At 36.1% G+C, this 27,310-nt stretch overlaps 1 protein-coding gene across 1 annotated transcript in view; it reads left to right on the top strand.

Annotated features, from left to right (window-relative positions):
• LOC145992030 (uncharacterized) overlaps positions 1-20,847 on the top strand; it is a 360,413-nt gene extending 339,566 nt beyond the window's left edge. Inside the window, exon 4 of the mRNA XM_083128107.1 lies at positions 20,147-20,847. Within this exon, the coding sequence (XP_082984233.1) occupies positions 20,147-20,459 (313 nt within the window). The 3' untranslated portion in view covers positions 20,460-20,847. The remainder of the gene's footprint in view (positions 1-20,146) is intronic.
• The last annotated feature ends 6,463 nt before the right edge of the window (positions 20,848-27,310 follow it).

The following is a 27,310-nucleotide window of genomic DNA, read 5'->3' as shown; positions in this document are numbered from 1 at the left end:
GTAGACAAGTGTAAAACGTATTATGATACACATAATGGGCCATATTTAGTAATAATGACTAGTACAAAAGGTGCAGAAAAGATATTTAACTCTATGAAAATAGGAAATGAATTGCGAAAGAAAGATATAAGGGTCAGATATATCCAACCAAGTGGTTTATATAGAGCAAAGATTTATTTTTACACCAGGAATGAAGCTAACAATTTCATGAAAAATATGCATTTTCATAAAGAAAATAATATTGATGTGTTCATCCCAGAATCCTTATTGGTGAAGGAAGGATTGATATATGGTGTGCCCACTGAATTTGAAGAGGAGGAAATTAAGGAAAGTATTGAAGACCCGACAGTAATATCAGTGGAAAGAATGAAAAAGAGAATTCAAAAAGATGATGGTTCATATTATTTTGTTCCTACTAAGCTAATATCAATCATGTTTAGATCTCAAGAAATGCCTAAACAGATTATAGTGGTTAGTCACATTATCGATGTTACTCCTAAAGTTAGAAATGTGATGCAATGTAAGAAATGTTACAGATTCGCACATTCAGCAGCCATATGCAAGGATAAATCGAAGTGTGCTAGATGTGGTAGAGAGGAACATGAAAATTGTAATGAAACTCCGAAGTGTTTAAATTGCGGAGGAGAACATGTTGCTACTGATAAGTCATGTGTAAAATGGGAAATGGAAAGAGAAATCATGAGAGTTATGGCATATGATAATTTATCCCGGCAAGAAGCAAGAGAGAAAGTAATAACAGGTAATGTTCCAAGCAATTATGTTGTTCAAGGCAACTCATATGCTGATCAAATAAAAAACCATATAAACAAAAGTCAAGTAAGTGAAATTAACACAAGAAAGATTGGTGTTGTAGGAAATAGCATAACAATACAAAACAGATTTGAAGCCTTAAGTGATTGGGGTGAAAGAAAATCAGATACATACTTGGAAAATGTTTCATGGAAAAGAGTTCCTCCAGAACGTCATAGAGACTATTCCAAATTTGAAAATAAATATGGAAAAAATTTCAGACTAAATTCCTATTCACAAACAAAGAGTTATAATGGAAATTCTCAAGGAGAATCAAGTAAAGGTTCTCTAAAGAAATTACAAAGTAATCAAAAACAATTAAATGGCAAGTCTACAGGAACTGTAATTAAGACAAGGAATAATGAGGAAGATGTGGATAGTACAAATAGAAGCCTGCAGGAGGTGAACATCGGAATCTACAACAATGAAGAACAGAAAAAAATCGTGTACTTTCCTCACATAACATCTCAGAAGGATCTTATGTTTAATTTGTATAATTAATGGCGAAACTTATGGCGACATTAACAAAAAATTCTGACTTATTAAGCATAAAAGAAATACTAACAGAATGCTCACAAATAAATGGCCAGGTGCAGAAAATTATTGAGGATTTGGAAATTTTTGGGGAGACACCTTAGGGTGTGGAAGAAAAAATAATGGAAAACATTCGTGGGGGTACACTGGAATGTAAGATCACTGAAAGCAAGAAAGCAGAATCTGGTGAAATTAATAGATGAATATAGACCTGAACTTTTATTCATGATTGGGAAAAGAGAGACGGAAATCTCTGTGAACCCATCAAACATAAATTATTTTAAAGTAAATCATTATCACATAATTTATGAAAAGATTAAAGATGATAGTAAAGGAGTTGCAATTATGATTCATGAAAGCATTCCATTTGAACCTATATCTTTTAATTATACATTGTCTATATACGACACATACAAAATTGAAGTCGTAGGAATTAAAATTGCTTTTATAAATCAAAAAGTTAGTATTATATCTATATATATTCCTATAGGTGCAGAGTCACAGAAATTAACGACAAATACATTATCACAAATGTTTCAATGTATAGCCCTTTCCGACCGAAGAGAGATTTCTGATGAATAATTTGTCACAAATTGAATTTTATTGATGTTTGGGTGCATCTAAACACAAAATTAGTAATGAAATTTTTTTGCCACATCTAGTTTTCTAGGGAAAGTACCCTCACGATAGTGAGTGTTAGGCCTTATTTACTACCATAATGTACCATATAATTATTACTTTCAAAATGAACAGTCCGGGATTATATTAGAAAAAGACAATTTAATTACTTATGTATATGTATGTATGTATGTATGTATGTATGTATGTATGTATGTATGTATGTGTGTGTGTGTGTGTGTGTGTGTGTGTGTGTGTGTGTGTGTGTGTGTGTGTGTGTGTGTGTGTGTGTGTGTGTCTGTATTAATGGTTGTAGTTATAGGGTAAATAATATATTTACATTAATTACAGTTTGTAAGATTTTTTGGTATACCACATACAGTATAGTAAGTGTCAATTATTTACATTATAATCTTTTCAATACAACAGATCACGTATTTACCTGTCAAAAATTTACTTCAAGTCTTCAAACTTTGTTTCATTATTACAAAGTAAGACATCTACTTGACATGAAAGGCAACAAAACAATTTTTATCTCGTGAGAGGCAAAGATAACAATCACATTTTACACATCTTATTTTAGTACGACTTTTGCAATTGTCAAGGCGACAACAGCATGGTGCAGGGATGCTGTCAAAAGTAGGGAAATGATAATAGCCATCGTATCTCTTGTTAGCAACAGGCTTCGGTGATGGAATGTAGCTGTTCTTTTTGTGTATTTTGCTCCATTCACCTACAGCATATTCTTCCATTTCTGATGATTCTTCAAGACTTCTTCTCTTCGCCGGTGTTGCAATTAAGGCTTCAGATAGTTGCAGCCTAAATTTAAGGCGATCATCTGTGTCTTTCCTTCCTAACTTATTTAATCGACAATCTTCCCTGTACATTTGCCAACAATTTACAACGCATAAGTCAAGGAAGTGTAATGTCACTTTCAAGGTCCACTTCTTTGTTTTGAACCATGTTCTGTAGTACTCTATTTGCTGATCACAAACATCAACACCCCCCCCCCCCCATACTTTGATTGTACCTTTTCACAACGGAGTGACATGTAACTTCAATATATTTATTCTCTTTTTGCTCCATCTCTTTACCTGCGAAACTGGCTCAATTCCACAACATGTTGATGCCATGAGCACTTTCTTATTGTCTTGCCATTCCACAATTACTATTTTGTCATACCTCTGACATACTCATAAGATTCACCTCTCTGCATTTTCCCTTCATGTAACCTGACACCTTTAATCCTGTTTGCTATTATTGATTCAGTCCCTTCTATTCCTATTTCCACAAGATTTTCCAGTAATGGAAGTGTTACAAAATATCTGTCAAAATAAACGAAACTACCTTGTGGAAGGGAAGAAACAAGTCTGAACACAACAGATGGACCAAGTCCTAGCTCAGGTCACTCGACTGGAGTAGATTTTCCTTGATATATTTCAAAATCTAGGACAATTCCTGATGAACTGGTGACAACGAAATTTTTTAAACCTACAGGCCGTAGTTTGTTTTTTACGAACTGTTTCAGTTTGCAGCGACCTGTGAATGAGATCATCTGTTCATCAATGGAATAGCTTGAGAAATCTCGCGGTATTGATTTGCACCTGTTTCTCACAGCATCTATCAAAGGCTGGACCTTCCAAAGCTTGTTCCCATGTTCCTCCACGATTTGCAGCTTCTTCTTCACCTTCACTTGAGAGGCCATCAATGTCGGAGTCCTCTAGCAGCTGCAAGACAACATCATTGGACAGAGCTGGAAAGAATAATATAATATATTTATATATATTATGCATAATATTACATATTGTTATGGAAACTATGTATTCACAAAAAACAACAATAAGTGACTTCAAATGAAAATACGTTTCCACCAAGAAATATATTTTCATTTCTTCTCAAGCAAAGGATCTACAGCAAGTACAACTAACACTTCACAACAAAAGATTATTCTGCATGCGAGCTTAAATTAGACCTGACCCTCACGATTGTGCGACTTACTTTTTACATCACAATACAAACCATATATTAATACAGCAAGCGAAACTATTAATCTTATTTCAAATCTGACACTTTTGAGACAAAGAATTCACTATTTAAATTTGAAAACGGAAACAACAAACAACAAAAACAAGGAACTTACCTCTGGAACTCATTGCATCCACTTGTTGCTGCTTTTTGCTTTCCTCCAAATTCACCAGCCAAAGCTGTAACGTCATACAAACAAAAGAGTAATGAAGCGCACAACTAGCACGGGCGTTGCATTCCGGTTTGAGTCGGAGAAGCGATCTCTCCTAACGGGAAAAAATTCAAATACCTACCCTCACGATCGTGTTTCCCCGGTCGCAAAGGGATAGAAAAGCCTTTTATTATAGCAGGGGATTTCAATTGCCATCACACAATATGGGGAGATCAGGGTGAAGATAAGTTGGGGAAAGTGTTAGTAGAATGTATGGATTTTTACAACTTTACTGTAATTAATGATGGGTCTGCTACATATATAGGAAGATTAGGTACTCGGCCAACAGCTATAGATTTAACGTTAATGTCAGATGATATATGTGGTCAATTTCAGTGGGAAACAGACAGTGATCAAAGAACTAGTGACCATTATCCATGTTTCTTTTATACTGATACTAATTCAGTGAGATCTTTCACTATTCCGCTCAGAAAATGGAAAGTTAACGAAGCTGATTGGAATAAATATACTAAATTACTTACAATCTTATTTAAAAATTCAGATTTAAATAATATTGATATTGATTATTTTGTAGATTCTGTTAGTATTGTTATGGACAGATCATGTAGAAGGGCAAAAGAGCAAGTTGTAAAAAAGTATCCAATAGTACACTGGTGGAATAAAGATTGCCAAAATTTTAAAGTACAGAGAATTGAAGCTACTAAAGTTTATAAAACAATTCCAAATCAGGAAACTTGGATTAATTATAAGAAAGCAATAGCGCAGGCCAAGAAAAGTTATATCAGTGCAAAAAGACAATCTTGGGCAATGTATTGTGAAGACATAAATAACAAAGAGAGTATCAGTACCGTGTGGGCTAAATTTAAATCAATCCGCAAACCACATACCCCTCGATTAATACCACTCAAAGAAACCTGGAAAGATGAATTTATTATGAAGGTAACATGTAATAATAAACACGAACCTGCAGATGCCCCTGATGAAATTTTCTTTCAGTCCTAAAGATAGACATTCACAAGGATTATACACCAATATCATGATCGATGAAATAAGAGACATAATAATTAGAGCCAAGGACATAACTTCAGGAAAAGATGGAATAACATACTCGATGATTCAAAATTTACCGGAATGTGGTATAATATATCTTTGTAACATCTACAATTATATAATGAATTCAGGAAATGTACCGCAATCGTAGTACACTCAAATGATTTTACCAATATTGAAACCTGGCAAAAGTCCACATAAAGGAGAATCTTATAGACCGATAGCTTTGTCTTCAGTACTGGGGAAAATTTTTGAAAAATTAATTCTAAAGAGAATAAGTTGGAATATAGAGGGACAAGGATTATTTTCAAGGCTTCAAGTTGGATTTAGGAAGGGTATGGGGTGTACAGATGCCTTGGCAATGTTATCATCAAAAATTTATGATACAATGAAAAGGAAAAGTAGTCTTATTGCTGCTTTCTTAGATATTAAAGGGGCATATGATAATGTAAATATAAATAAATTATTAAACATTCTACAAAATCTGAAAATACCTTATATGCATCTAAAAATAATTTGGAATCTCTTAAAAAATCATTATAACACCATTAAGCCTTGTTTCCATGATTATGAAAAACTAAATATGCTGACCAAGGCAGTAATTTATTTTATTAAAAACATAAACTAAACGTAACGTTTCAACCTTCTAGCAAGGCCTTCATCAGACTCTGTATCAAGTACAAAAGTAACAAGATACACAAAAAGGGCATTATATATACACAAACATTACAAATGTATCATAATTAATTAATTCCTTCTTCTGTACATCATAAACAGCACATCCTACATTTTGATTACTTTTTGAACCGTCTGTATATATAAAGTAATAATCTTTCCATCTTTGCATGTAATAATATTTTGTATATTGTTCAAGAAAATAAATATCTCTATATTCACAAATGGGAAAATCTAGAGTATATATGGGCTTACTCCTTACTTTCAATAATTTTTGATGATCCTCATAGTACTCATTATATAATTGCACCCATCCTATATCTTCGCAGTTATTAATTTTGCCTGTGTCATATAATTCAACCAAGTCGAATAGAATGTCGTTAAATGGATGATTAACTTCTGACATTGTTTTTAACAGATATATTTAATAGACATTTCTCTTTTCCTATAACTTAAGTTCCATTCGCATGCTTCCATGTATACAGCAACATTGGGAGTACTCTTCATCATTCCTAGACACTTTCATAAAACTTTCCTCTGCATTACTTCCAAAGGTCGAAATACACGTTCCGAAACTGTATTAAAGACTATAATCCCGTATTCTATTGTTGGTTTGTAATAGTTTTTTGTAAAAATTCATCATGGTACTAGGATGACTTCCCCATTTTGTTGTAGCCATAGAACGAAATACATTGTAAATTACTTCTGCCTTTTTCAATAACATTTTTACATGAGGTTTCCATGTTAATTTAGTATCAAATATAACGCCTAAATATTTTACTGAATTTTCTATGGGAATGTGTAACTTTTTTGTGTATTGATTCACATTTTTCAAAATATTTTACTGAATTTTCTATGGGAATGTGTAACTTTTTTGTGTATTGATTCACATTTTTCAGAGCTCCTTTTTTACTAAATATAATCAACTTTGATTTTTCTGACGATATATTCATAGACCTATTCTCAAGAAATTTCTTTATCTCTATTATTTTCGCCTCCATGCTAGTGACTCCTTTATCTACTTGCTTGACACTCTCATATATACATTAATCATCTGCATATTGTATAAATCCAAATGGCTCAGGGCATATTCTTTGAACATCCATTAAATATATATTAAAAAGTAAAGGACTTAAAGGGCTTCCCTGTGGAAGTCCCCTTGTTATCCATCTAGGACCCTCAACTTTATTGTGAAAGTAAAAATATAAACAATGATTTTTTATGAAAAACTAAATATGCTGACCAAGGCAGTAATTTATTTTATTAAAAACATAAACTAAACGTAACGTTTCAACCTTCGAACAAGACCTTCATCAGACTCTGTATCAAGTACAAAAGTAACAAGATACACAAAAAGAGCATTATATATACACAAACATTACTCCCTCCAGACTATTAGAAAGTTGTTAGGAACTTTCTAGCAGGTGGCTTTCACTTTCCAACTGTACTTTCACTAAAAGGCTAAACATAATTACTTTCATATAGAATGTGAAGAGATATTCATATAGAAAATCTCACGCTCTTTTTCCTTCATTTTTCTCCCTTCTCCTCTCCTCTTTCTCTCTTGTCCTTTCCACGCTTTCTAACACCTTCTTCCATTCTTTGTTTAACTTTAGTCCCCCATTCCAGTTCATTATGTCTTCTTGACCTTTCTTCTCTATTTCCTTCGATTCCTTTCATTTTCTCACTAGCATTTTCTTCTCTCTTCCTATCTCCTTATCCTCATCCCACTCTATGTCATGTCCTGTTTCTCTCGTGTGTTTAAATATTGCATTTCTCTCTCTTTTAAGTCATACATCATCCCTATGTTGTTTCAACCTGTCTTTCAGCCTTTTTTTTTTCGTTTCTCCTATGTACACACTCTGACATTCTTTACATTTCACTTCGTATATAATCCCTTCCTCTTCCTCTTCTCTGTTCTCCTTTTTCTTGCTTGCATTCTTCGCTATTCTTAAGATGCTTATCCCTCGCTTCCTGTAAGTTTTAATTCCCGCTTTCCTAAGCACTTTGCATATCTTCTCTGTGGTCTTCCCCATACTCCTAATTCCAAACCATTTGTCTTTTTCTTTCTCTTCCTCTTTTTCTTTCTCTTCCAATTCCCCCCTTCCTCTTTTCTTCCTTCTTCTGTTTATGTCCAGTCTATCCTGCTTCTCATAGCCATTCTCTTCCAGCTGTTTCCATAAGCTATTTATTTTGCCTTCTTTTTCACATTCTTTCATGCATATTTTCTTGATTCTTGATTTAAACAAAGATTGGAAGAAGGTGTTAGAAAGAGTGGAAAGGACAAGAGAGAAAGAAGAGAGGAGAAGGGAGAAAAGTGAAGGAAAAAGAGCGTGAGATTTTCTATATGAATATATCTTCACATTCTATATGAAAGTAATTATGTTTAGCCTTTTAGTGAAAGTACAGTTGGAAAGTGAAAGCCACCTGCTAGAAAGTTCCTAACAACTTTCTAATAGTCTGGAGGGAGTAATGTTTGTGTATATATAATGCCCTTTTTGTGTATCTTGTTACTTTTGTACTTGATACAGAGTCTGATGAAGGCCTTGTTCGAAGGTTGAAACGTTACGTTTAGTTTATGTTTTTAATAAAATAAATTACTGCCTTGGTCAGCATATTTAGTTTTTCATAAAAAATCATTGTTTATATTTTTACTTTCACAATAAAGTTGAGGGTCCTAGATGGATAACAAGGGGACTTCCACAGGGAAGCCCTTTAAGTCCTTTACTTTTTAATATATATTTAATGGATGTTCAAAGAATATGCCCTGAGCCATTTGGATTTATACAATATGCAGATGATTAATGTATATATGAGAGTGTCAAGCAAGTAGATAAAGGAGTCACTAGCATGGAGGCGAAAATAATAGAGATAAAGAAATTTCTTGAGAATAGGTCTATGAATATATCGTCAGAAAAATCAAAGTTGATTATATTTAGTAAAAAAGGAGCTCCGAAAAATGTGAATCAATACACAAAAAAGTTACACATTCCCATAGAAAATTCAGTAAAATATTTAGGCGTTATATTTGATACTAAATTAACATGGAAACCTCATGTAAAAATGTTATTGAAAAAGGCAGAAGTAATTTACAATGTATTTCGTTCTATGGCTACAACAAAATGGGGAAGTCATCCTAGTACCATGATGAATTTTTACAAAAAACTATTACAAACCAACAATAGAATACGGGATTATAGTCTTTAATACAGTTTCGGAACGTGTATTTCGACCTTTGGAAGTAATGCAGAGGAAAGTTTTATGAAAGTGTCTAGGAATGATGAAGAGTACTCCCAATGTTGCTGTATACATGGAAGCATGCGAATGGAACTTAAGTTATAGGAAAAGAGAAATGTCTATTAAATATATCTGTTAAAAACAATGTCAGAAGTTAATCATCCATTTAACGACATTCTATTCGACTTGGTTGAATTATATGACACAGGCAAAATTAATAACTGCGAAGATATAGGATGGGTGCAATTATATAATGAGTACTATGAGGATCATCAAAAATTATTGAAAGTAAGGAGTAAGCCCATATATACTCTAGATTTTCCCATTTGTGAATATAGAGATATTTATTTTCCTGAACAATATACAAAATATTATTACATGGAAAGATGGAAAGATTATTACTTTATACAGGGTGTTTCTAAAGGCCGTTTACAACGCTTGGGAGGTGATTCCTCACACGAAAACAAGCAAAAAGTCTAAGTTCCATTTTTACGACTGGGGCTTCGTTTCCGAGATAGGAGCCTCGCAAAAGGTGACAAAGTGATCGTCACACCTAACTGGGACGAATACTATCACAGATAGAGAGGCGGTTCCAAGGGAATCATAAAGGAATCGTATGTGCTCAGTCCGGAAGTCACTATGAAAAGTTCACTGCACGCATGCGCAATGGAGTCCTCAAAGGAATTGGGGATTTCCAGCAAGAACAATACATGGAAAGGGTAACGCAGCAAGAAGGACCGTGACAATGAGAAATGCGTTAAAGACAACACATCCCGACCTCAAACATCAAAACATGAGCACCGAACACAAAATCCGAAAAGTTGAGCATGGTTGCATACCCCAGTTACACGCGAGGAATGAACGAATCATGTCATGTGGCATACGAGAGACACATTACTCCACCAGGAGGAGGGAAAGAAAAACACATTATCAGGTGATTGCGACAACGTGTATTTTTACACGCGACAACTACGTAATATCCCCCCTCCCGACACACACACACACAACAAACAACAAATGCTACAATGTCTTATGCACAGACAGTGCGTGTCACTGTACACCAACTGAAGATGTCATTTTCACCACACAAAGGGGGTGGGGAGCAATACCAAAAGTGTTCGCAGGCGATCATTGTGACGTAAAAGAGACCAGTTTTGGAAGCGCTGCACAGGCAAGTCTGGCTCTCGTAGTCTACGTTTGACCTTCATGACTGCTGTTCCCGCGAGAGGAGCACGAAGGGTTGGTTCTCTCCGGCAGTCGTTCCAGTCGTGTTGCAGGTGCTTGGGATATGATCAGCAGTTCGCTCTAGGTTGTCATACGCATTGAAGAGTACTAGTATGTTGTATTGAAAGAAGTTGACGTGGTGGAGTGGACAAGTCAAGTATCGCAACAATTGGTCTGTGGTGTTCGTACGGTGATACGGCCAATTTGTGCAGTGTGCCAGTGTTAAACAAAAAGAATACTTTGCAGTTCCAGCTCCCTATTACACAGATGGCTGCGTATACGACCCAGCAGCTAGCAGACATGCATCTCATGTATGGGGAGGCACGTGGTAATAGCCGCGAGGCAAGGCGTCTTTATGGAGAACGCTTTCCACATAGACCTTTACCGTCTCACACCTTCTTTCAGGTAGTGGACAATCGACTGCGTGAAACAGGGTCAGTGTTACCACCGCGGCAAGAAGTTGGAAGACCCCGAAGTGTACGCACACATCAGTTTGCAGAAGATGTGTTAACAGCGGTCGCAGAACATCCTGGAACTAGTATGCGCGTGCTCGCTCGGGCACGAAACACGTCTCATGTGAATGTTTGGCGAGTGTTGTCAGAGGAAGGAATGCACCCTTTTCAACTGCAGAAAGTACAAGAACTGTTACCTCGTGACTTTCGCCCTCGTATGGAGTTTTGCCAATGGTTGTTGCATCATCTGGACACAAACCCTCACTTCGGGGCAAACGTATTGTGGACAGATGAAGCCATTTTCACCAGGATTGATGTCTTCAATAGTAGAAACAGTCATGTATGGGACTTTGACAACCCACATGCACTTTTTGTGGCCCATCACCAGCACAGGTTTTCAGTGAATGTGTTGTGCGGGATAGTACATGATCATTTAATTGGACCATACATTCTCCCTGTTCGCCTGAATGGTCGCACGTATCATGCATTTCTTAGTAACGTTCTGCCTGAACTGTTGGAGACCGTACCTTTGGCACTGCGGCAAGAAATGTGGTACCAACACGATGGTGCACCAGCTCATATCGATTGTAATGTACGACATTTCCTGCATGACGTGTTTCGCAATAGGTTCATTGGTAGGGATGAGCCTGTGCCTTGGTCACCGAGGTCGCCAGATCTCAACCCTCTCGATTTTTTCTTCTGGAGAGAAATGAAAACCCTCGTATACGACACACCTGTCACATCAGCTGAGGACCTCGTTGTCGCATCAACGTCGCCGCCGCGACGGTAGCAGATACATCTGGCTTGTTTGCTCGTACTCGACAATCCTTGAAATGTCGCTGTCATCTCTGCGTAGAAGTGAATGGCAGACATTTTGAAAACCGTCTGTGATTATTGCCCTCGGCAAATCTCAGTGAGAACACTCTTGGTATTGCTCCCCACCCCCTTTGTGTGGTGAAAGTGACATCTTCAGTTGGTGTACAGTGACACGGACTGTCTGTGCGTAAGATATTGTAGCATTTGTTGTTTGTTGTGTGTGTGTGGGGGGTGGGGATATTACGTAGTTGTCGCGTGTAAAAATACACGTTGTCGCAATCACCTGATAATGTGTTTTTCTTTCCCTCCTCCTGGTGGAGTAATGTGTCTCTCGTATGCCACATGACATGATTCGTTCATTCCTCGCGTGTAACTGGGGTATGCAACCGTGCTCAACTTTTCGGATTTTGTGTTCGGTGCTCATGTTTTGATGTTTGAGGTCGGGATGTGTTGTCTTTAACGCATTTCTCATTGTCACGGTCCTTCTTGCTGCGTTACATACCCTTTCCATGTATTGTTCTTGCTGGAAATCCCCAATTCCTTTGAGGATTCCATTGCGCATGCGTGCAGTGAACTTTTCATAGTGACTTCCGGACTGAGCACATACGATTCCTTTATGATTCCCTTGGAACCGCCTCTCTATCTGTTATAGTATTCGTCCAAGTCAGGTGTGACGTTCACTTTGTCACCTTTTGCGAGGCTCCTATCTCGGAAACGAAGCCTCAGTCGTAAAAATGGAACTTAGACTTTTTGCTTGTTTTCGTGTGAGGAATCACCTCCCAAGCGTTGTAAACGACCTTTAGAAACACCCTATATATACAGACGGTTCAAAAAGTAATCAAAATGTAGGATGTGCTGTTTATGATGTACAGAAGAAGGAATCAATTATGATACATTTACCGGAAGATTTTTCCATTTTTACAGCTGAAGCTTATGCAATTTACCAAGCACTAATTTATACATATAAATTGCAAGAAAAAAAATTATTAATATTAACGGATTTCAAAAGTGTATTATATTCAATTCAGTCCAATTATGATTTATTATTTAAATGCTCCCCATACATTATAAACTGTGTAAAAACTTTACAAAATTTAAGGAGCAGGGGAAAGATAATTCATTTAACCTGTGTTAAAGCACATTGTCAAAATTTAGGAAATGATATGGCAGATTTGTATGCAAAACAAGCTAGCGTAATTCAACCTGTACTGGAGCTGAAAACCTGGTAAACAGACCTTCTACCAAGGGTGAAGAAAAAGTTGAAGGAAAACTGGACGGAATGGTGCAAAGGTGAATTTCAAAATGCAGGCAGCTTTTATCAGAGGATAGCTAATTTCAATAGAATGAGACCTTGGTTTACAAAAGTTCAAGGTTCACAGAATGTGATAGTGTTACTAAATCGTATTAGGTCAGGACATACAACTACTAAAAGTCATTTACAAAGGATCCGGATTGTACAAAACCCAAACTGTACATGTGGCATCAAGGAAGATATACACCATATCATATTTGAGTGTAATAGATACACACAAGAAAGAGAGACATTCTATAAAACTCTTATAAACTGTGAAATTCCTTTTCCTCAGTGCTTGGAATCTTTGAGTTGTGAACCTAACCTTACAGTTGGATATATATTGTTATCTTTCTTTAGAAAATGTGGCTTAACTATTTAGTAGAAAAAAAATTGTTCATAATATCTTTTAATAATAATGTACTAAAAAATGTAAGTTTACGTACAGTACATATATAGATATGAGAAAAACTGCTTAGTGGTAATCCCAAGTAAAATGTAAATAAATAAATAAACATATATAATTAAGAAGAATATAACCAAGGTAAATCTGGAATCAATATATATATATATATATATATATATATATTTCAATGTTCAAGCTTCGTTATATATTTTCGCTGTATTGTGTAAAGTTTTCAGAATATAGATCCGCATTTAACTATATCCTCTTGGCTATAAAACACTTTCTTATTTGGAATTCTCGAATAAAGAACCTATCCCCTGAGATTAAGATATTTCTATAGCCGTGGTAAATAACATTTAAGTATGTACCCCCAGGGGCGTAGCATAGTGGCGACCAACGTTGCGGCTGGTAGAATCGTGAATAAGAAAGCAAAAAGAGAGGAAGCCAAGATGGGGGAAGAAAGGGGAAACTACAGTGGAGGAAAGACAAGAGAAAATAGAAGAAATGACCGTGATGAAAATGTTCCACAAGTTATCGATGCAGATGGAAGAAAATAGTAGAAGATTAGAAAGAAAGTCTGATGAGAATAATAGAGAATTAAAAACACAGATGGAAGCAAATACCAGAAGATTAGAAAGAAAGTTAGAAGAGATGTTTGGCAAAAGGGAAGGAAAAATAGAGGAAACAATGCTGTTGATCGAGAGTACGAGTTTAGATATGAATAGAAGAAGCAAAGATGAGGTTTCAGAAATTAGAGAAGAAAATGAACGAAGAAATGAAAGTCTGGAAAGGAAAATTGGGGAAAGTGTTTCTCAGATAGAAGTAGCTGCTTCAAGAACAGAAGAAAATGACAGCAAGACAGAAGTAGGTGTTTCCAGAATAGAAGAAAACAAAGAGAAGATAGAAGAAGCGAAGGTCCATGTAGAAAATAGAAGTTGGAAGATGAAAGAGGAAAGTTCCACTGACAAGCATGACAGCAAGATAGAAGAAGTAGCTATAAAGTTATTAGAAGAAAACACTCAAGAAATTAAAGAGGTCATAGAAGAGGAAGATAAGAAAATAGAAGAAGAAGAAAGAGGAATAGCAAGAGAGGAAAAATTTAGTTGTCAATGTAATGATGAAGAAATCCATGTCAAAATGAAGATGAAAGAAGAAAGTTCCAGTGATGAGTCTCTGACGGAGGAAGCAAAGAAGCATACACCTAGCAGAAGATGTAAACAAGAAAAGTAAAATGAAATTTAGATATATATATTCACGTAAAGACATGGAAGAAGAAGAATATAAAAAAATTAAGAATAGAAAAGAACCTGAAGAAAGTTAATAATATGCTAAAAAGGGTCGACATAGATAAAATGGATTTTGATACTACTTCACCAAAGAGAAGGAAGAAGAAGACGAGATGGAAAAGAGCATGCATTTGATGAAGATGTAGAACATAAGAAGAAGTCTTGGCAGAAATCAGATTGGAAGAAGAGAGAAATGAAAGTAATTTCTTTACTGGAAGAAATTTGGAAGAGGAGGAAGAAGGATCTTGAGAAGAATAGAAAAGAAAGTAGAAGAAAGAAAAGAAAAGAGAAAGAGAAAAAGAAAACAAGATAGTGACAAGCAATGAGTATTTGAAAGAATTGGAAGAAACAAATAAGACTGACTAGTGCAAAGGAAGGAGATGTTATGATTTACAGACTGGCAAGCGTACGTTTCTAGAATTATTAAAGTTGTATGAAAAAGTTCCAGTTCACCAGAAGAAAAATTCGTAGAATTATTAGTTTGGGCAAATATTAATGATCTATTTGAAAGAAGAAAATTTTAATTCTTTAATGTTAGTTCCTGTAAAAGATATATATACGAGGCTTGTCCGGAAAGTAAAGATACAAACACATTTGCACGTTAGGTGGAAAATGTGTACCAATTGGCAACACTGGCAGTACCGTGATCCATGAGACGAGGATTGGGAGTGAGTCGTCAGTGCTGCGCTGAATCTTGTGCGAGGAACACGCGTTGGAAATGGTAGCAGCGATACCGAATCCCACCAAGTGCTAAGTGCACGCCGTAATCAATTATCTGCTTGCACAGTTTCAATGGGAGGTCCTTCACCATCTGCCATACAGCCCCGACCTTGCACCCAGCGACTACCACCTGTTCCTGTACCTCAAGAAACATCTTGGTGGAAAACACTTTGCCGACGACCATGAAGTCAGGGAAGAAGTCACAACTTGGTTCCAGATGCAGACGGCGGATTTCTACGATTCAGGGATACAAAAACTTGTTCCGCGTCTGAACAAATGTTTGGACAATGGTGGCACTTATGTGGATAAATAGCCTCTGTATCAGTGTATCAAGTGTAACTTTAGTTGCAGGCAATACATTTCTTTTATATCTTATTTTTGGTTTGTATCTTTACTTTCCGGACAAACCTCGTATATGATAGCCATCTTTGGAGGGAAATTTATTCTGCAAGTGAGATGTTAAGAAAGATTAATGAGTGCTAATCTATATTATCACCCCATCAAACAATGAGACTGATAGTGAAAGATCAAACCTGTAAAAGAAAAGATGCCAAAGAAAGTAATATGAAAATGGAAATCAACTTTTCCATTGTATGAACAGAAGAAGGAAGAAGATAGCACAGTTAGGCACAGAAGGAAGTTAATTACGAAGAAAACTCTCAGGAAAAAGGAGAAGACAATATGAAAGAAGATCGAATAGTATCAGTAGAATGAATTCTCTGTCATCTCTGTCATTAAAAGTGATCGTGTATTTAGGAAAGTGCAAAAGAATTGGGTTGTAATCCCAGAAGTTAAAAAGAATCGGTTGTATTCTGAGAAATGGGTTGTAATCCCAGAAGTTAAAAAAGAATCGGTTGTATTCTGAGAATTGGGTTGTAATCCTAGAAAATAAATATATCTAGATACATGCTGATATGAAATAAAGGCTGATGTGAAGAATTATTGTAGCTGATTAAAAATCTTCATTCCACCAAGATGTTTTCTTTTTTCTTGTATCTACTATTTTCTTTCCGCATACTTCTTCTGCAGATTTTATGAGTGCCTTTTTAATTCTCTTCCATATTTCTTCTATCTCTAGTTGTTCTACATCTGGTCCTTCTGTCAGTCTGGCTGTTACCTGTTCTTTATACTCTTCCTTCTTCTCTTTTTTCTGTAAGGAAGATGAAGTACAAATAGCAATAGAACTGATGAATACAGGAAAAGCAGCAGGATCAGATGGAATAAATCCAGAATTAATAAAATATGGAGGTATGGAAGTAGTTAAGAATTTAACCAAGATGTTTCAAAGAATATGGAAGGAAAACAAAATACCAAATGAATGGAGGAAAAATATCATTATCCCACTACATAAGAAGGGCAGTAGCTATGACTGTAATAACTACAGAGCAATATGCCTCTCATCAGTCGCTTATAAATTATACACAAGGATACTAGAAAGACGTCTCAGAAAAGTGGTGGAGGAAGATATGGAGGAGGAGCAGGCAGCATTCCGCCCTAAAAGGCAAACACAAGATCATATATATACTATAAGAACGATTATGGAAAAAAGAATTGCCAAGAACAAGGACACATATCTAGCTTTTATAGACCTAAAAGCTGCTTTTGATTCAGTCCCTAGGCAATATGTATGGGAAGCATTGGAGGCAAAGAAAGTACCAGTAAGATTATTGAATGCAATAAAAATTGTATATAATAATCCTGTAGGAATAATTAGAGTAGATGGCGAATACTCAGGTGAATTTGACATTGAGAAAGGCATAAAACAAGGAGATAGCCTCAGTCCAATCCTATTTAACGTCTTTTTAGACGAAATTGCTAAAATATGCAAACGACGAACACACAGAACGAAGATAGGTATGTGAAGATTAAGGCCAGTATATATCCAAGCACTATTATATGCCGATGATATCGTACTGATATCAGATACACCTGAGAGACTTCAGCAAGCAGTGGAAGAATGGTATGAAGAACTTAAAAGGAAAGGCATGAAGATTAATATAGAAAAGAGTAAGATCATGCGGGTGACTAAAGAGGACAAGGAAAATGAAGCCCTGAATATAATATGCGAAGGGAAACAACTAGAGAAAGTAGAAACATATGAATACTTAGGAACTATCATAAGTAACAGTGGGAAAATTGATCAAGAGATAATGAATAGGACAAAGAAGGCAGCATCAGCATATTATCAAATGAGTAATACTTTGGTGGGAAAAAGAGAGATCAGTATAAAAACAAAAATGCAACTCTACAACTCAATTGTAGTTCCCATCATGGGCTATGGCACAGAAAGCTTAGCACTCCAAGACAAACATCTAAGTAAATTTCAAGCAATAGAGATGAAATATCTTAGAAGAACAGTGGGGAAAACTCGAAGAGACAGAATAAGAAATGAAAGAATAAGAGAAGAGGTAAAACAAAAGAAGACAATGACTGACGTAGTAGAGGAACGCCAGCTGAAGTGGTATGGACATGTAAATAGAATGAATGAAGATAGGAAAGCCAAGCAAGTGATGGAGATGAGGGTTGAGGGTAGAGTAGGAAGAGGCAGGCCAAGAAATACATGGGAAGATAGAATAGAAAAGATAGGATTAAAATATGGAAAAACTAAGAACGAAATGAGAAGAATGAGTCGAGACCGGACGGAGTGGATGAGATGGACAGAACGAGGTACCCGACGCTTAACGGCATAAGGGAATGGAAGAGAAGAAGAGAAGAAGAAGATTAAAAATCTTAGGTGGTCAACTTAGAGAAGAGAGAGAGTTCTTTGAAACGGAAAAATCTGAGCTAACTGATAATCTGTAGAGAGATTGCTGAAAGAAGAAAAGGGTGAAACGAAAATTACTATTTTGGCAGGACATCGTCAGGTAAAGACTATCTTGGAGAAATTAGACAAGTAGACTTGCAGGAGATGAACTATTGAAGAATTATATTTTGTATCTAAAAATAACTTAACAGGTCACGAATATTTCCGGAACGGTGATAAGATATCTAGAAACGAAAATAAAAAGAGGAGAGTAATAGAGAGATGAGGAAAAATGCTGCATGCCAGGAGATATAATTGCACAGAGAAAGTGAAAAGTAATGTAAGCAGTAGAAATGAGAGCCAATGAGAAGAGTCCAATGAGATGTAGTGAAATTGGAAAAAAATATCTTTTTCCAAAAGAATTTTCCAATAGAGAAATTTTTCATCATCAAGGAGGGGGATATTGTGTCACGTGCCAGTTCCGATGACACAATAAAAAATGCGAGGAAGAAATGTTTCCCGAGAACGACGATAGATGGCAGCATGACATATAAAGAAGAGCACAGTTCATTGTAGAAACTAGGAGCAGAGAAGAGCGATTATATATATTATAGTAAATGCAAAATATATAAAGGAAGAGTATAAAAATTATAGAAGGAGTGAATAAAATGTTGTAATTAGCCAATTAAGATAAATAAGAATATGCTCATATATGAAACAATTATTAAAGTTAATAAGTGAGCAAATGAATTCAGAAATGTATCTCCTTTTTGATCCTAGAGATCAAAATTTGATTTAATACCTCTGGCGAGGAGAACATCATCAGCTTTTGTATTTGTCCGTCCCTCGGTGGCACTGTGTCCAAATTATATACCCCGAAGCACTTACGGTTGCGCTTCTTATTAGACACACTGGGCCATAGGCAGCGCTTGCTGTTTAGCGATCCTGGGCTATCCCCCTTTTGGTCGTTACATAAAAGGTGGCACTACTGTCAGTTTAGATGCCCCTAATCTTTCTATATGTGTACCTTGTGTCGTTTGTGTAATGCCAAAGAAGCGGGGAAAACGAGCGCATATATGTAATTAATAAGTTTACGCTTTAAAAGGAAAGACAATAAATTAGAAGAAAAAAAAGAAGAATAAGCCTTTTTCCAAAAATAGAAGAAGAAGAAAAGAAGAAGAAGCCGTTTCCCAAATCAATGATAGAAAAGAAGAAGAAGCCTTTTCACTAATTAACGATAGAGGAGAAGAAGAAGCCTTTTCCCTAATCAAAGATAGGAAAGAAGAAGGAGGCTTTTCCCAAATCAACGATAGAAAAGAAGAAGAAGCCTTTTCCCAAATCATATATATATATATTTCAATGTATATATAAGCTTCATTATATATTTTCTCTGTATTGTGTAAAGTTTTCAGAATATAGATCCGCATTTAACTATATCCTATTGGCTATAAAATGCTTTCTTATTTGGAATTCTTGAATAAAGAACCTATCCCCTGAGATTAAGATATTTCTATAGCCGTGGTAAATAACATTTAAGTATGTACCCACAGGGGCGTAGCATGTGGGCAAAATAATGCCTGTGGGAACGGGTTGCTAGGGACATGAAAAGGGCATTTTCACCCTTAAGAAAGGGCCGAGTGAGTGATTTTTAAATTTTCTCGACTTTTTGGGACAATTTCATGGGAGGTCGTAATTGGGCATTTTTTGTCTCCAGGGCTTCCTTCATGGAGAACATGTATGTCAGTGAGTGAGTGAGGGAGTGAGTGAATTGTGGGATTGGGGCATTATATATGTTGGATGATGGTTAGATCTTCCATCAATGTATTGTGAAACCATCTGAAGAAGGCCCTCTTAGAGTGTGGAAACATTACATTTTTGGTGTATATTTTTAATAAAATAAATTTTTCCTTGGTCAACATTTTAATGTTTTACTGAAAAGTTAATTCAGAATAATCAATTCAAGTGACTACTGACAAGGAACAATGTTAGTCTTTATCTCAAAACTTTCTTTTGTAGTTGTATTTTTTGTTTTTGTAGAAATAAATCTTTAACAAATGAGTAACATGCATATTATCCAACTTTTTCAGGTCCATTGCTACTTTGGCAGCGAATGCATTGGCCAACAGTGCTTTGAAGAAAGATCCAATGTGCCCTATTTGTTCAAAACGCTTCTGTACAATGTTCAATCTTGAGAGACACCTTCGAACACACACTGGAGAGAAACCCTTTTCCTGTCCAATTTGCAAAAGAAGTTTCAACCAGAAGATCCATTTGAAGACTCACTCGAAGTTGCATACACCAGGAAAACCATTTTACTGCACAATATGCAACAGAAGTTACGCCACTGAGACGAAATTTCAAAGTCACTGTTTGTTACATGCAGGAGCAAAGGCCCATTAAATTATATTTCTTAGTTTTTTTCTTTGAAGCGTGAGCAGGTAATTATAAAATATAATATAGTCAGTATTTCCAATAACTAAAGAGAGTTTGTTTTAACTGGTTGCTCTTCCTGCACTTGCCAAACATTGACCTTTCTTGCAGAAACCACATGTTGTTCATGTTGTAGACTGAGTCAAACTCGTGTTGTTAGAAGGTGAAGCTATAAAAATGCTACAGAATTATGTACAAACATTCATACAGCACACTAATCACTGTGATGAAAACTTTGGAAAATGAGCTTCATCAATAAGACATGAGAAATGTGAGGATGAAACTATGTGTGTATTACCACATATACTGTGGTAATACAGAGATCTAAATTCTGCTCATCTGGTTTCTGTTCACTCTTTATATTCAGCAGATAATATCACAGTAACCGTTGGAAGTTAGGAGTAATGCAAGATTTGTAAATTGTACTGAGAGAGAGAGAGATTGTTCATTTCTGTAAAACAATAGAACAAATTTAGCACATGGAACCTTTTGTGACTGTGGAGATATGCTCCAAAAAGGAAAGTTTCTTTATCAGATGTAACACTTTAGATATTGCTACATGGTAAGTTTTCACATAGTTAATTTCTGTGAAATTTAGTGTTTGTGCATTTTTCTTCAGAGATAGAGTTAATGTAGTACATTAAGGTTTATTTTCAATTACCATAATTCTCACCACTTTCCAGGAAATCTGTATCATTTTATAGAAAGCTGATATCAATAAAATTGTAATTTAGCTATATATTTTGCAACTAGCAAACAAAAAATGTTCAGGAAGATCGTTAAGATACAAAATTAAGACATCCAAGAACACCATATTTTGATTGATTTATTAATTGATTGCCATCAACTTGATCACATAAGCACAAGTGGTACCACAATATTAGATAGGTCACAATTAGTATACAATTACAATTACAAAATAGTACATAATTAGTACGCAATTAGAATTATAAAAATGTAGAATGTAATAACACAGATATAGTAAAGATGATGATAGAAAATGTTACAGATGTACATTAATTAATGCCCTAATATATGTAAAAAATATATGTATGTACATACAAATCATGATACTAATTCACTGAAAAAGTAGAATATAAATACAATTTTAGGGAACTACACACAGTATTTCTACTATGTCTCAAAACTGGTAACACTATCATCTGACTGAGTTGTCTGAAGTACTATGTAGTATCACATGTGGCTAGTGTGGTGTGTAGGTATGATCTGTTTCAGGGACATGCTTTCTAAGTATTTGTTGCATAAGTAGGATGGTGTTGTATATTGTAGTCATGGAATTAGAGAACAGGACAAAGAGTGGCAATAAAGTTTTGCATGAAATCGGGTAAACAGCCATAGAAACTTGTGAAATCTTGATCACTGCATACAGAGATACAGCTTTGTCTCAAGCCAATGTTTTCATCTGTCATCATCGATTTGGTGGGGGTTGGAAAGACATGATGGAGGATTGACCACCAATCAGTCGAACTGAAAATAACATTGGAATTTGTCAAAAATTACTTGAAAATCATTCCTTATCACTGTGGATAATTGCTGAGGACCTTGAACACAGCAAAGAAGACTGTGGTTCAAAATCCTAAGAAAATAAAATTTTGTGGGTGATTTGCGTTCCAGGCATTGACTGCTGAACAAAGGACTGAACAAATTGAATCATGCTAAATCTGATGAGCATCGCTAACAATGACCCAGATTTCTTTAAGAAGATAATAACTGGTGATAAATCATTATTTCATCCCTACAACCTATGAATATAAGTCAATATTACGGAAGTCATTGGTGTATATATCATAAAAATCATATCATCATATCATATTATATTATATTTTTATATTATATTATATTATTTAATATGATATGATATGATGATATGATTTATTTGCATCCAAGGACTACAATTTTGTACATCTGTAGTATAGGACATATCAAATAGAAATACATGATACTAAAGTTTGGTAATTTTAACATACATACATACACGTACAAGTAAGTACATCTGTAATATAGGACATGTCTAATAGAAATACATGATAATAAAGTTTGGTAATTTTAATATGAGATACACACATATATATTGGTGTATCATAACCCTTGCATATAAAGATATTATACTTGACAATTTCAGTTTGATGTGCAATAGGAAGCTCTGCATGTATAGTAACTAACCATACCTTTTAACCATAGGCGTGCGCAGACCCTCTGATTAAGGGAGGGGGTGGCAAAAGCCTTGATGAAAGTTCAGTCAGGAAAGAAAAATCTCATTTTATTTCACTCTTTTAGTTTTATTGCATTGATGGATATATGTGTGTGTGTGTGTGTGCATGTATAAAACATATTATTTAAATACATTACATAATCAATTCATCCACCTTATAACCAAATGCAAAAATGATATAAATTGTCTTTGAAATTAAATGTCCCCACTCCTTTCCCTCCAAACAAAAATGTTATAGCAGCAACTGTCTGAATTACTTAGTTGTTCTTTCTTGTCCCTCTGGTAATTCACAATGCATTACAGAAAAGAAAGAAATTGCAAACGAAGTGAGCAAGAAAATTTTTTCGATCCAAATTTATATAAATTGAAAACAGGATTGATTTAATAGCGTGCAAAAAATTTCATGGGATGCCATGGCATTCTCGTTTACAATTTTTCTCCTTCAATCATTCGGCGTAGAGGGACAACTCTCACAGCCCCCTAGCTATTACTGCTTTGAACTTGACAAGACTGTAGGGTAAGAAAAGCAGATATTGCAAGCAAAGCGAGCAAGAAAAATTTACGAAATGAAATTTAATTTGTATAAAATTTGAAGTCGAGGGGGCAATTGCCCTTCTGTGCCCCCTGCAGGTGCTCCTGGCCATCTGGAAGAAATAATGCAAGAACTTGAAAACTAATTCCATTTTCAGTATTCTTTGTCCTGCTACTCTTAGATTCTGCTAGTCTTGCATTCTTTTACATCAATGTTTGCCTCCCTAGAATTGATTTCCATCCAAGTTTGGGCAAAGGCAATGCCCCTGCCCCCTTGTGTAGTGCTACTGAACCCCCTTCCCCCCTTGGTGCTTTGAACTTTCATCGGCTTGAAAATACTTAATTTTCTTTTTAAGAGTATAATATCGTTTAATAACAGCAATAAGATTCTAAGTGAAAGTATAATAATATAGGGGCATGGAACGTCTGGAAGGGGGGGGGGGGGGCGGGTGGCAAGGTTGGCCCTTCGAAAACATATGTCAACCTAAAAGTCTATATTTTACACGTATAATTTGATTTCAGTCATAGTAATTTACATTAATTATTATGCGATAATTTCAAATTCAAGTGGTGTTTTTTGAGAGGCAACATTATTATCGGGGTAATATGCCCCATGGAAAAATACCTTGTTTGTCCCTAAGTGGAAAAATATATATGTGAACGTCCGTGATTAGGGGAGGCAACTGCCCCCCTCCCTTGCCCCTCAGTGTGCACGCCTATGGTTTCAACATTTATTCTGATTACACATACTCAAGACCTCGAGTCCTTCACATTCTGTCTGTATGTCTGTATGCATTCAAAAGATGAGTGTTGCCTCTGTATATTCTTGTATGCTGTAAAATGAGTGTTTAATTAGTAAGCTTCGGATAGTTATGCACTAAAAAAGCTTTAAATATGCATGAAAATATGCTCTTAAAATGCTCGAAATATGCTTTTAAATGATCAAAATATGCATTTAAAATTTTAAAAATCTACATCAAACTCAGAAAATTTAGCCATAACTTGTAACTATTTATTATCCACTGTTTACATAAGTAAAAGAAATATGGTTTGGCTTACCTTATTGATAATTGACCATATTTTACATATGGTTTTTGTATATGTATCTTTATCATAAGTCCACTAACTGTTTCTGACTTCACTGAATGTCACGATTAGCAGAAGGTGGAATTTCACCAGCTGTCTCTCATTCTACCCAGTGTGAAAGGTGACTACGCATTGTTTCAGATGCTCAAAAGTAAACTTATGCCTGTTAACCACGAGAATACTTTTATACTCTGAAAACACTCTCTCCACATCACAAGAAACAATAGGCGCATGTTGTAATTTCAACAAATCGGAAACATGCAGTTCACTTGGAATACCGTCCACATTTTGTTTGTTTCACCACCTCTACCCTGAATGATGTGGACTAAGGATGTTGGGAACCTTAGTCGGTTGAATGCTACTCATCACTTGCTCGATGATTTGGCCCTCGGCTATTGGTGTCAGTTGGGCAAAGATGGGTGCACTGGAGATGGCAGGAGATGCTGGAGACTGCTGGCCTAGATGTTGACAGCGATAGGAGGTGGCAGAAGATTTGGTGGCTTACAGTGGACCACTACTTCTCCGGACTTGGCCTGTCTTCTTGGCTTCTGGCTCTCTGTAGTCCAGACTGCTGCAATCATACCGCACGCTTCTTGCCGCCTCGTGATGATGTGATCTCTTGGAGTGGTCTTGTCAATCAGCATCGATGGTGTTGATTTACCATCTCCAGGTTTTTTTTTTATACTTCAGAATTTCTTCGAGATGTGGTGGACTTTGCACCTCAAGCTGTTCACCTGGGGTATCCCTTGTTGCTGGAGAAAAGTTACAGTGGAGGTGCAATCACTGCTGGTAAGGGCCTTGCTGACTGTTCAGAGCCGAGTGGAAATTTCTTATTACTCGGCTCTGCATCCGGTAGAAATTGGGGTGAATGAGCATTCAACCGATGAGCTTCAGAGCTATGCTTTAACAAATGGAGATTTCCATTTTTATGCTCCCAATGAAACAGAAGATGAAGAACTCCAAATAAAAAAGATGTGATATTATACCCAATTCATAACATGAAGAACTGTTCCAAAGAGGAAACATTATTGGCATGTGTTACTTTCTTCTCATTACACATGGAGTGTTTGGGAAGGTGTTGAAAACAGAATGTTATAATACGGTGGCTTAATTGAACCTAACGACATAGAGAAAAATCCTCTCATGATGGGAAGAAATTTGTCATATCCGCCATCAGCATTAAAAATACTTCTAGAATCACCTATTGGTTTGTAAACAACCGAAATTTCCCTTGTTTAAATTTATTTTATTGCATTCTGTAATAAGTGTAATGGAATGGTGAATGTGAGAATTTTAATTGTGAAATTTTGAAAAATCCTTACATGATGGGGAAAAAATGGATGCCATTTCTGTGATCTGCACTCAAAATACAGGGTAAGTCAAAATGATGGACCCAATTACAAAAATTTATTCTGTGAAATCTAATAAACATATGTTATTGTGAGACATGCGCTTCGAAAGGTTAACTTTCAAAGTTTAGTTTCCATGCAGTGTTTCTACTTTCTACCACTAGGAGTCAGCAGCGAGCAGGAAAATGGCGTTGACTGGAGAACAGAGATCTTTCTGTGTGCTTGATTATCATGTGAACAAGTCTGTGATTACTGTGCAATGGCATTTCTGTACCAAATATCGCAGAGAACCACCTACGGGGAAGGCCATTCGTAAGTGGTATGAACATTTCAGAGATTCTGTAAACGAAAATTGACTGGCCGTTCGTCGACTGGGGAAGAGACAGTAGCACATGTTTCGCGCAGAGTCCACAGAAGTCCACCTACCGGGCAGCGAGAGAACTTCAACTTCCACAGAAAACTGTCTGGCCGGTTCTGCGAAAATGTTTACAAATGAAACCCTACCGCTTGCAACTAGTTCAAGCTTTAAAAGACACTGATTATGCTTTGCACGTGACCTTCTGTGCTGATTTCCTCGCATTAATTGTAACGGATGGGTTCTCTGAGAGGTTAATTTACAGTGATGAAGCAACTTTTCACCTTACAGGGAAAGTGAATAGACACAACATAAGGATTTGGGGAACTGCTAACCCCCATTAATTTGTGGAACACGAACACGATTCTCCCAAAGTGAATGCCTTTTGTGCCATTTCCCATGAAAAGATTTATGGGCCCTTTTTCTTCCATGAACGTACTGTGGCAGGACTTGTTTTCCTTGATATGCTGCAACTATGGCTCCTTCCACAGCTTGCAGAGGATAGCGCAGATTTCATTCTCCAATTGGATGGTGCCCCTGTACATTACCATGGCAGCATTCGGGACCATCCCAATGGGGCATTGGAACAACGTTGGATAGGCCATGCATCTCCGGAGGAATGACCTCTCCTTCACTGGCCACCTCGTTCCCCCGACTTGACCCATGTGATTTCTTCATGTGGGGTTTTGTCAAGGATCATGTTTACGTACCACCACTTCCATCAACCTGTGTGCCCACATCACAGCAGCCATTGCTGATATTGACCGCAACATGCTACACAAGGTTTGGCAGGAGATAAGACTATCGGCTTGATGTGTGCCGTGTTACACGAGGTGCTCACATAGAACACCTGTGATTTGTTTGAGAAAGACCTTGACAGTTGACCTTTCTTAGCACATGTCTCACAATAACATTTGTTTATTATATTTCACAGAATAAATGTCTGAAATCGGGTCCATCATTTTGACTTACCCTGTACTATTATACTTTCAGACTCACCTATTGATTTGAAATCATCCAATTTTATCCCCTAAAATGGAGGGCTGTGCAATTGTTTAATTGCAATTTAAAATAACGAAGTCTAATTACTGAGTTATGACAACTAATCACATCACATTAAATAACTCCTAAATTGTTCTCATGTAGCATTATAGCACTTTAAAATGACTTGTGACATTTTATGTGAACTTCTTTATAGACCCAGAGGATGCAAGAAGAAGAAGTTTTTGAAATGTTGCAAGACTTTTTAAAGTGTTTCAGTTACACC

This window comes from Lepisma saccharinum, chromosome 9 (assembly GCF_977018435.1).
Source record: "Lepisma saccharinum chromosome 9, izLepSacc3.1, whole genome shotgun sequence".
Classification (NCBI taxonomy): domain Eukaryota; kingdom Metazoa; phylum Arthropoda; class Insecta; order Zygentoma; family Lepismatidae; genus Lepisma; species Lepisma saccharinum.
Note: the sequence above shows the minus strand (reverse complement) of the source record. Positions and strands in the feature narration are given on the sequence as shown.